Genomic DNA, 11,993 nt, shown 5'->3' on the forward strand with positions numbered 1-11,993 from the left:
TCCTTACCCAGTTGCTATTTTACTGGCAGTTATTGCTCCAAAAGAAGATTGACTGTTGTGCGTCAAAATGTCAGCCACTTATGAATAAAAAGCAAAAGTACTGTAAAAACTTAACAGTACTTGCAGCATCCGTGCAAAGAGAAACAGTCGACGTTTCATGTCTGATATAACTGTTTCTTGGAATTTATGGAAGAGCCGTATTGGACTCTGTTTCTGTTTTCATAGATGCTGACTAAACTGCTGAGTTTTTCTATAACTCCTGATTTTGCTTAAGATCTGCAGCACCTGCAGTATATTGCTTTTGTGTGACTTGAACTGTGTGTACGCGCATGCTGTGTGCACTAGGTCAGAACTATATTTGAAAGTGATCTGCAGTTCCTATTTTCAGCTTTAATTATCCATTGCACGGAGTTGGCTGCCCAGATAAGTTCTCACAATCAGTCATAACGTGGAAAGACAATGAAGTTGTATTTTCCTGCAGAACCCATTTTGTGTTTTATTGTATGTAAGCTCTGGGAGGTGAGCTGTTCATGTGGTAGTAGTCACTAGTCAACAGAAGTGTTGCAACCATCATTTACGCCAGAGGTGCTATTGTACTTGTTATCATTTACACAAATGTAAGTTCCTGATCAAAGGAATGTGCCTTATCATTTTTCTTGGACCATTGAATATAATGCATTTAACAGTAGGCAAAATATATTTCTGTCTTCAGCTCCTCTGAATCCACTGCTTTTTAGTTTCCCTTGTTGTTTGTGGTGCCTCTCTTGGTTGATGTCTATCTCTCTTCGTTCCTGGCTTCCTATTCCACATCTGTTTGGGGTTTTTCGTGAGACCTCAATAGGTCCATCATAGATCCATCTTCACTTCTAGAATATTTTAGTTACTGATTTAAGTTGTGCTTGTTTTTGTTCATCACTTTGTTTCAACAATCAGTTGCTTTTGGAGCCATCTTCGACGCTTACATAGGAGGCAATTGAGCTTAGTTGGGTGGCAAGATTTCTGATCTGGACAAAAGTGCAGCCACCAAACTGAGAATAAGACCAGAGAGGCGGGAATAAGAGTGGTCTATTTGGTAAGTCAAACAGCTTGGCTATTCAATGAAAACAGGTCACAGCTGATCTGATAATCCTCAACACCACTTTACTGCTTTATCCTTGTAGCCCTCAATTTTCTTACTGATTAGGAATCTGTCTTATCTCTGCCTTGAATGTAAATAAAAGCCCAGCCTTGATAGAACTCTGTGGTAAAGAATTCTACAGATTCACTGCCCTCTGAGAGGAAAGAAAATCTCCTTGTCTCTGTCTGAAATGGGTGACCCCTTACTTTGAAATTATGCCTTTATACTTCTAGACTCTCACAAGTAGAGAAATCTCGCCTCATCTATCCTGACAAGCCAGCTAAGAATCTTGTTTGTTTCAATCATGTGTCCTCTCATTCATTTAAATTACCCTTAAACATTCTGAATTTTATTCTCCAATCCAGTTTATAATCTTCTCTCTTTAATGTATGTTGGGATCTTCTTGTGAATTCTGACACCATAGTTCAGGAAAGATGATTGTCAAGGTGCTAATGGGAATTAGTGACTTCACTTTTGATGAGAAATTGGAAACGTTAGGACTACTCTCCTCTGAACAAAGAAGATTAAGAGCTGACCCACTGGAGATTTTCGTGATGAAATGTTTTATAAGCATAGTGGGCTAATATTTTCTCTAATGAGTTTACCAGTAACAAGATATCAGACTTTTGCCAGTTATTTTTAGTCTTGAAATTAAAAGTTTTTATTGAACCACCAATTAATGAAATACCATAAATATATGTGAAAGTAATTGGAAAGATTTGAAGATAAGGAACTTGTTGGGATACAAAATGAAGATGTGGGACTACTTTTTGTTATAGTCAACATAGGCACAATAAACCAAATGGCCTCCAAAATGCAAGTCTCTGGTTCTGGTCACTGATTTGACTTCCAGATTAACATGCATTTGAAGTCCTCACCTGTCGTGATTTTAGGAAAAGCTGGTTACTCAACTTGGGAGAAAATAGGCAAATAACCTGACTTAAAAGGAGGCTTTTGAGGGAAGAGGGGCTTAGGATTTTTTTAGGAGTGAATTTCAGAATTTTGGGCAGCTTAGAGAGTTGCTCAGTGATTGATAAATCTAAGGAGAGGAGGAAATCCTAATAAGGGTAGAGTGGTGGATTCAAAAAAGGCAGATTGAAGAAAGATGTAGAAATATGGGAGGGTGAGGCATTATAACAATTTAATCATGAAGAGGAAACTTAAGAATGGCGAACAGCAGAGTTCTTAGGGACATTGAAGACCGCAAGAAGAGGTGTAATTGATGAATGTGCATATACAGCTAACACAACCATTGTGTGAAGCTGATCAGTTAAATTTTCTGAATGAAAAAAATGTCAACATGTTAAATCCATGCAGGGCTCAAAATAGAATTCTATCCATCGCACTGTGAGATGTGAACTCTTGTTAGTTTGTGCAATCAGTTGGCAATTTATAAGTGCAAAGAATATGTTTGCGTGGAGGTCCAGAGGAGATTGAATGCTCACCGTTTAGAGGAGGAAAATCTCTGTTAATCAGTGAACCAAAATGAGCAATTAGAGTTGAATTTGGCTGATTGTATCTTGAGCTCTGCCTTAGTCATAGAAGACAGATTGGCAGTGGAAGGGTATTTTTCAGGTTGGAAATCTGTGACTGGTGGTGTTCCACAGGCAGCAGTGCTAGGTCACCTGTTGTTTGTGATTATAAATAATTTGGGGGAGAATGTAGGTAGCCTGATTTAGTGAGTTTGCAGATGACCCAAAGATTGGGGGTGCTACGGATAGTGAGGAGAATAGGGAGGAAAATGGAAGATGTAGATAGACTGGAGACCTGGGCGGAGAAATGCCAGATGGAATTTAATCCAGACAAATGCATGCTGATGCATCTTGGGAAATTTAATGCAAGAGGGAAGTGTACAGTAAATGGCAGAACCCTTAGAAGCATCAACATAGAGGGATCTGGATGTAAAAGGTCCACAGTTGGCTGAAAGTGGCAACATAAGTGAATAAGCTGGCCAAGAAGGCATATAGCTTGCTTGCCTTCATCGGTTGAGACAGAGTATAAAAATTGGCAAGTCATGTCACTGCTGTATAGAAATTTAGTTAGGCCACGTTTGGAATATTTTGTATACAGTTCTGATCATGACATTACCAGAAAGATTTGGCGGCTTTGGAGAAGTTACAGATTCTTAATTGCAGATTTTTTTTTAATGAAAGCCATGAAACTGTTGTCAGTTGTTGGTAAAAGCACATCTGGTTCATTAATGCCCCTCAAGGAAGGAAATCTGCTGTTACCTGGCCTGGTCTACATATGACTCCAGACTGGACTTTCAACTGCCCTCTGGACATTTAGGAATGGAGAATAAATGTTGGCCCAGGTAATTCACTAAGAATGTAAAAAATAAGTCTTGTCTACCTATCATGCTGCTTCAAGGGATCTGTTGGCCTACACACTAAGATACTCCTGTTCATTTAAACATCTGTTTTCTTGAGGACTTGATACTGAGCTCTGGAATTCTAGCAGTAACATTGGGACTGACACAAAGGACTCATTGACTATCATCCGTTGGCTTCCTGCATGGAGCCAGTTATATATATAAGTTTCTGTCTTCTCATGGGCTTTTGCATTTCTGACCAGTCTGCTGGAGGAGTTCTGTCAAAGGTTGTGCTAAAATCCATATATACGATATTAAACATGCTACCCTTATCAATTCCACATGTAGGCAACTAAAAAACCAGTCCGTGTTGACAATATTTGAATAATCCATGTTATTTTTCTTGGTGCTTTATTTTGTGTCTCAGAAACTGGGCAGTTGCTGGTAGAGCTGCTATTTAGCACTTACTCAATGCCTTTTGGAAGTTCATTAATACCACTACCATCTCTGTTAACTCATCAAAAAAAGTTAATAAAGTTAGTTAAATGCTGTTTCCCTCTTGATATTTAAAGCATAGACTAGTCAATGGATTTAATGTTGACTTTGTTTTCGTCTCCACAGATGCTGAGTTTCTCCAGTGGTTTTTGTTTCATTTCTCTAGCATCAGCTATTTTGCTTTTATTTGAGTATTTAATTCACTACCACTTCTCTTGCAGGTATATCCAACTTGAAGAGGTTCTGCAATTCTCTCTGACAGAATTTCCATATTTTTTTCAGTTTATTCATCTTCATTGCTTTCTATTTTCCTTCTAACCTTTTGATTTAGGCATTGAAGAGTCATTGGACTCCACATTAATACTATGTTGCTTTCTCTTAAATTGTCGGACTTGCTGAGTTTCTCCAACACCTTTTATTGCCTTTACTGAATCTGTTTCGAAATCCCCTAACTACTTCTTGTCCAAAATGACTGTAATTGGAGGGGAAAAAATATTAAATGTCTAAAAGCTTAGAGACATTTAGTCTGAAACTGTAGAGTTTTTCTTTGCATGTCTTTTTGAGGTCTCCAATCCTGTGGTGACACACCTCCTATGGGGGGCGGGGGGGGGGCGGGGTGGAGGAAAGAGTATTTTAGCTAGTGCTTCTGATTTCCATCTTTAACTTCCATCACATCTGGTCCTGGTGTCAAATCAAATTTTAGTCCAGCCGGTTGGTCATATTGTTGGAAAATCCTGGTTTTGTGTTTTTTTTTACAGATGCATATACTTTCTATTAGAAAACCATTGTTTAGCTCTCAATTATCGTTTTGTTTCAAATGTTCACAATTTACTTGTGATTTAACTGTTCTTTTTATTTTGTACAGGTGCAGCAGTGGCTGGTGTATACAGGGTAGCAGGGAAAACTATGGCTCCGCTTGAGGCTTTGGTATTTGGTGCTGGACAGACAGTTCTCACAGTTGTCATCTCATTCTCGAGGATTCTAGCCACCCTATGAGGGCAGGTTTCACTTATGCTAAGCAGTACTGTTGTAGCTCCCAATACGGGGGATGTTTTGAAGGGGGAAAAAAACCAGTCGAAGACACCAGAATTGAATGCCAACCTACAAGGTCAGCAAGTTGTATGAAATATCCAACCTTTGTGATCTCCAGGCCAGTAGGGGAAGACCGTTTGCTGTTTGGATCTCTGCAGTATGGTGCCATATGTGCTTTTTTCCAGAAATGTGGACATGAAAGTGACTGGGGGATCAGTGAAGGCTCACAAGCAAAACATTTTATACAGTCACGATTAATTATTAATGGTGGCAGATGCACACAACTGTAAATGCACTCTAATACAAACTGCAGGGAGAGTGTCAGTGTTACATGTGCCAAACTTGGAAGTTTTTAAACATTATTTTGAAAATGTGAACTATGATATCCAGGTTAAAAACTGGGCTGTGGGGAGATGTTTACTGCTGTACATAGGTAAGATATTTATAAGAATTGGACACCGGTGTTCTTGTTCATCCTCTCTCCCACAAACCTGAGGATATTGTATTTGTATTGTAATGATAGAAAAGCCCCATCAGGTGACTAGGCTTAAATAGCACCATTAGTGACAAGCATTAGTGCGTTAAAATTTTAATCTTTTTGTAATGACCAATCTTGCTTTTGTTCATCACCGCGGCTTCCTCAAACAGTGCAGAATATTCAGCTATACTTTATGGGAATTAATCACTATACCAGTAAACAAATCACCTTGACTGATTCTTACTATGGCTTCTTGAGCATGTCACCTTTTTTTTGCCAATATGATTGTGCACAAGCTAGCTTTCAGCAGCGTGCATGCCAGCAGCAAAAAAAGACAAACCACTTATTTACTCAGTTTACACTTCTTAATATACGTGGGAAAATATGGTTGAATATTTCTGAATGACACTGTGAAATTCATACATTTCTATCAATACCTACACCACCTGAGCCCTCACCAACTTCCTCACCCTTTTTTTTGCTTTGTGGAGTTTTTTTTTCCCCCTGTGGTTCAAATGGCTGCACGGTGGTTTACAGGGTCTGCTTTCTCGGCAGATCTGAGTTGCTGTGCTGTAGTTTACAGGGCTTGCCTTCCCAACAGATTTCAGGTTTTGATTTTGCATGCACCACAAACTCTCTCACCTGTTATAGCTGGAAATATTGGCTCTTAGTTATGAAGTGGAAGTTGAAAACCTTGATATTGAATACCCTTTGCATACTTGAAGCATGTCTGTTGTATGAGTCCTTTTTTGTGGTTTTACATTACTGTAGTAAATTTATGTGGCTGGAACTGCTCTGACACTGCTGTAACAGAGGTAGTTTTAGAGGTGATAAAATACTGTTATGTTTGATTGTATGAGATGGGTGTTACTGCTTATTGAATGTTTTGATTTATTTGTAACATTGAAACTGGGACTGTAACCAAAGATTTGTAAACCAGGTATTGGGGTCTTGCCCATTCTGCTGCTAAATTGTCACTGTCTTTTTGTTTAACTTGAGTAAATTTCTTTCTGTAAATCATTTTTAAACTTTGGTTATCAACTTGAACACTTACATTGCTGGAGACTCTGTGGGGTTCCGGAAACATTAGGATCCAAATGTTCAGTTCCAGACCTAGTTTTAATTTTGTTTTGCTAGCTAAATATATTCATGGTCATGAAGACTTCAGGCTTGGTTCATTTTAATGTTTCAAAAAAATCATGTGTCCCTGATATATGCTGTACAAGTTTCAAAAGGCCTCCAAAGGGGTTCAGTGTTGATTGCAATTTGAAGAAATGTGCTCAGTAGGAAATTTAAAATTCCTCTGACAATTTATGATCTTGTGATATCTCTTTTGATTAATCTTGTATTACCTTTACAGTCAGCAGACCTCATCCATATGCATCTAATGTATGTAAACTATTCTAAACTACTAAAATACTACTTCTGAAATTTTTTCAACGAGCCGTCCTCCACACACCATTCAGTAAACAATAGCTTACCCTTTTTAAAAATAGTATTGCTTTCAAATATATTAGTGTCGCATCAAAAACATTGTTATTACATCCATCCCATGTATGTACTGCATTTGTTTTGTTAGCATGCAACATTTTGTAGCTATCTCCTTTGGACCCACTCTGTAAACAAAACGTTCCTTCATTGTATCTTGAAATGGCAACTATAAACAAAATATCAGTAGAGGACTGAAGAACAAAGGAACATCTGAAAGCCAGGCAGTTTTTGTATTGTCTAAATCTGTTAAAGGCCATTTTCTTAAATGCCTCTTTTAGTAAACTACGCAAGTTTAGAAATATGTTTTCAGGAGAAAGGACTGGGATGAAAAAAAATCTTTGTACCTGATTGCAAAGTAGAGCCTAGATCCATGCAGTTGATGATGCCCATAATTTTGATCTAAACAATCATGTTTCAGAAAATTTTGTCTCATCATAAATGTTCTGTTTGACTCATTCTATTGGGAATGAAGTCCTACAGCTTGCCAAAAGCTGCAGACAGATTGTCAAGTAGTTGAGCCTTTGAAATTCCATGTGTTCTCCTAATCTCCTACTACAGCTGTTAAATCATTAGATAAAATGAGACCCCTTTAGACCCACTTAAAATTGTACCTAGTTCCAAGTTGCAACCATCAGTGTAGTTCTGCTTTGGTTACCTGCTGGCTGTAAAGAGGTTTTAATAGTTGTACTACCAACCATGGCAGATGGTGGAATTTAAATTCAATAAGTATGAGCAATTAAAAGCCTAATGATGACCAGGAGCATGCTGTCAATTGTCAAGAAAACCCATCTAGTTCACTGATGTCCTTTGGAGGAAAAACTGCCATCCTTTCCTGGTCTGACCAATATGTGACTCCAGACCCAAAGTAATGTGGATGAGTGCTAATTGCCTTCTGCCAGTGACCCCCACAACACTCAAATGAATTCTTAAAAATTCCAGAACTGATCATTTAGCCTTTGCTATAATTTTATTGAGAACTATTTGAATAATTAGTGAGTATAAGAAAAGAATGTTAGTTTATGGGGTGATCAATACTATGCGCTCTAACTACTGTCTATTTAGCATTGTGTCTCATTCCTTTTAACTCATGCGTGGCATTATTTTTCTGACAGTGCTAGGAATACCCCAATTGTGTCTGCTGATATTCTGGAGTGAACTTCTACAGATCAATGTCAGTGCCTCAGACCCTCCATTAACATTGCCACTATAAACTTTCTTTTGAATATTTTACCTTTTTATTGATCCAAAAACTAATGTCTCTGAAGAAAAACCTAACCTGTATTTTTATACTTCAGTATAGATCAGTATTATTGTAGTTCTAATTAAATGCTAGGAGTTCTCTTTTGTTTTGCTTTTCCTGGCATTGTGTTCTTTAGTTGCTAGGTAGCAAGATGGAGTGCTAGTCCAGTAAACTTACTGGTTCTTTTGAAACTACTAAATCAGCTGTCTGCCACAGCCTTAAACTTCATGTCCAACTGGTCTTTATTCTTATTACCAATACCAAGAGTCTATGGTGTCCCTCTAGTGTGTTTCAAATCTTGAGTTATCCTTTACAAACTTTGTTTAAAAAAGGCTGAATTCAGCCAAATTAACTCTAAGCTGTCTTGTATCTTTTAAAATCATTTTAAAATGAGAAATGTGTCTGTATATATCAAACACAGTATTCTAGGTTAAAATGTAAATTCACATGCACACTGGAAGTTATAGAATTCTATCAGTGGGAATTCCTGTTCTTGAGTACTGGGCACTATATTTTTTCAATTGTAGTCTGCACAGTTTGAAAAACTGGTGACCACGAATCCATAACTGTTAAGTTTTCTTAAAACAATAATCCTAGTGCCACTATGGTAGCTCAGTCTGTAAAACACTGCTGTGTGTGTCTAATCCAAGGAGATCTGTGTCTTGGTTCAACTTTGGTTTTATTTGAAGCACTTTATCATTGATTCGTGTAAAAGATGTGAGATATGCAAATTAGTATTACATCTGCTGAAACACAGTGGCCCAGAGTTCCATCTCTGCGGAATTGCTTGAGTAATATGAATTTGAGTGATCTTTGTTCGGATCTTGCTGATTAAAGAAATTAATGTCCCCACGAATCGGCATTAATCTGCAAAGAAACAACAAAGTGTGGAGCTGGAAGAACACAGCAGGCCAAGTAGCATCTTTAGGTTTTTGTGCTCCTAAGATGCTGTTTGGCCTGCTGTGTTCATCCAGCTCCACATTTTGTTATCTCGGATTCTCCAGCATCTGCAGTTCCCATTATCTCTGATTTAGTCTGAAAAGACTCTACGTTAAGATACTACAGTATTAAAATTTGGATCAGCTTGAGTTCTTGGATACATGTTAATGGTAATGTGGATACAAATGTGTATTTGACCTGTGCCTACTTGATATTGAAAAGCGTATACTGTTGTAAAAGGCCTAGGTTTTTTCACTTACAGTATATCATTTAAATAGATTTGTACATTTTGTTTTAGATTTGGAAATAGAGTCTAAAATGTTTGTCTGTTTCTTTAGGTCTGGAAGGATTTGTTGGTCAGGAAATTTTACTCCCATGTCTAATTATTGGTGCCAAAACAGTGAATTGAGGCTTTGCACAGGCTGTAATTTTCAGTCAAGATACGGTTTGTTTTATGCAAAATGAGATGAATTATTTCATTTTTGAAGACAGCAGGTAAAATTAAAACTGTGAAAATTACAAGAGCTCTGCTGATTTTCTGCAAAGAAGAAACACAGCTTAAGAATTGGATGGAAGCGCCTTAACAGGGCCAAATGAATGTTTGGCCCTGATAGAGATTGTGTCAGAAATGTTAATCAGCTAATCAGCTCTTCCTAGGTAACACAACTTGCTGTGCGCTTCCATTTTCTTTTGTTTGCTGCATAATTGTTTGTTTTTTGTCAAAGGTTTTTTTGGTTAGAAATGTTATTATTTTGACTACCTCCTTTGTCATCTTTAGTTGTCTTTTAAAAGTTAAAAATCAGCAATAAGGTTAAGATTAGTGGTATGTGGACTGAACAGATGCTGAATTCTTAAATTCATTGTTTAAAAATTGTCGCAGTGCGGTGCATTTTCCCCCTTCCTGAAAATTCTTTTAGTTTTTTTAAACTTTTTTTCTGGCATCCCTTCTGTACAGTTATTAAAGGAGTTTACTTCCAAGGCACTGCCCTTTTGCCTTTTGTTTCTTTCAGCCAACACTGAGAGTTTACACCACTTAAAAATGGATGTTTGGCACAGTTTAACACTAAAATTAAAAGCTCAATCAGTGCTAGAGCTTTCTCTACAGGATTATATCGTGTGATTTCATATAATTGTAATATATTTTTGACAGCATGCATGGAATTATTTTCCTTTCTGCCAAACTTTCTTATTACAAATCATTCAAACAAAATCCAGTGTTTAAAAAAAAATCCCAGGAAACCTTTTTTAAAGAAGCTGCAACTGTAAGCACTGCATTCCAGCTGATGAGCTTGTTAAATGAAGAGAAAGATTTCCTTCGGTAGAAAGTAACCTGCTATTTGTTTTCAAATATCTCTATAAACAGAGTAGACAGTATCCTTAGTTTATGATTTATATTGAAACTGACAGCAGTATTTTAATACATTGTAAAACTGAAATCTAAAAATGTCTATTCTGATGAGGCAGTTTTGTTTTAGAAATAAGTGCAGCATTATGTACCCGCAACAAGGCAATAATTCTTTATAACTCATTGCTCATTGTACTTCAGATGGGATCTGATCAAAGTTTTGTACAACTGAAGAATAAATTCTTCACGTTTTGAAATTCAGCCATTTTGTTTGTGGTAATTCATGCACACTGTTCTATTGAAAATAAATAAAATAATTATACAAAATGTTTTAGTGAAACAAAACTGGTCTTAGTGTCAGCATTGCTGGTGAGGTCAGCATTTCTGCTCATCTGTCTCTAATAGTCCCTTGCAACATTGTGCTGAACCACTGCAGTCCCGAGGGAGGGTGGGGTGCTGGCAGATGCACAATGTTAAGGAGGGAGTTTCAACATCTTGTCCCAGTAACAGTGAAGGGATTCAATGTAGTTCACGTCAGGGTGATGTTTGCCTTCAAGTAGGCCATCAGCATTTACATACCTCCTTCCTGTTCTTCGTGATAAGGTCGGGTTTTAACTGCAATTGAAAGAGCCCTCTGCTAGTGGTGGAGGGTGCAAATGTTTAAGGTGGAGGATAAGTGCTGATTCAAGTGTATGGATTTGTTTTGGATGGCATTGAGCATCTTGAGTATTAGTGTTTGAAGAGTTGCAAAAAGTACTGAACAAAGTGCAATCGCCAGAACATTCCAAATCTGAACATTTGTTGGAGGGAAGTTGTTAAAGCAGTTGAAGATGGTTGGGTCAAGGAAACTCCTGCACCTGTTCCTGGGCTGGTTTGATTACCTGTTAAAACTATTTCTTTGATTACTTTTTGCATCTGAGGTAACCTTTCGTGACTTCTGTGTATTGTCACCTGACTCTCTTTTGGTCCAATATCATTCCTAACTTTTCACCATTAAAAGAATATTCTAATTTGCTGTCTCATACTGAAAGTGGATGAACTTGCCCTTGCCCATCATAGACTCCATCTGTCATAGTTTTGCTTTCATTTAAGTACCACTTTTTAAAAAAAAAATCTAAGCATTTGACCAACTGGATTTCCTAAGTTTGCCTTAACTGCAAGCTTTGATAACTGACCATTTAATCCTAAAAATGTATGATAGAAGCTTTTGCTTCAGGTGCTTTTCTTACTCTTTATGCAGGAATTGGGAAGGCCATTCCAGCTGTTCGATCCTTCTGAACTATTGGCCAGGATGATGGTGAGGAAGCAGGGTGAGTGTTTTTAATGCAGTCAGATTAATAGCACTTTTATCAAATATACAGTGCAGGCCTCTGTTTCCTGTTGTAAACTGTGTGAAAATGATCAATTTCAGAAATTGTGCGGTAATTGTGACTTTGCTTTGCAAGATTTTAACATAAAGCTGCAATGAGTTATACATTTGTCTCTGCTCAGAGAGGCTATAGAGCTTGGTTTTTTTCTGCATTTATTACAAAACTCGGCTTTTTT

The 11,993-nt window shown here is 37.5% G+C and overlaps 1 protein-coding gene across 3 annotated transcripts in view; it reads left to right on the forward strand.

Moving 5' to 3' along the window:
- The window catches only part of tmem170b (transmembrane protein 170B), a 57,009-nt gene extending 50,414 nt beyond the window's left edge, over positions 1-6,595 (forward strand). For all 3 annotated transcript variants that reach the window (XM_059653638.1, XM_059653640.1, XM_059653647.1), the window contains one exon: positions 4,789-6,595. In XM_059653638.1, the coding sequence (XP_059509621.1) occupies positions 4,789-4,919 (131 nt within the window). In that variant the 3' untranslated portion in view covers positions 4,920-6,595. The remainder of the gene's footprint in view (positions 1-4,788) is intronic.
- The last annotated feature ends 5,398 nt before the right edge of the window (positions 6,596-11,993 follow it).

Source organism: Stegostoma tigrinum, chromosome 2 (genome assembly GCF_030684315.1).
Source record: "Stegostoma tigrinum isolate sSteTig4 chromosome 2, sSteTig4.hap1, whole genome shotgun sequence".
Taxonomy (NCBI): domain Eukaryota; kingdom Metazoa; phylum Chordata; class Chondrichthyes; order Orectolobiformes; family Stegostomatidae; genus Stegostoma; species Stegostoma tigrinum.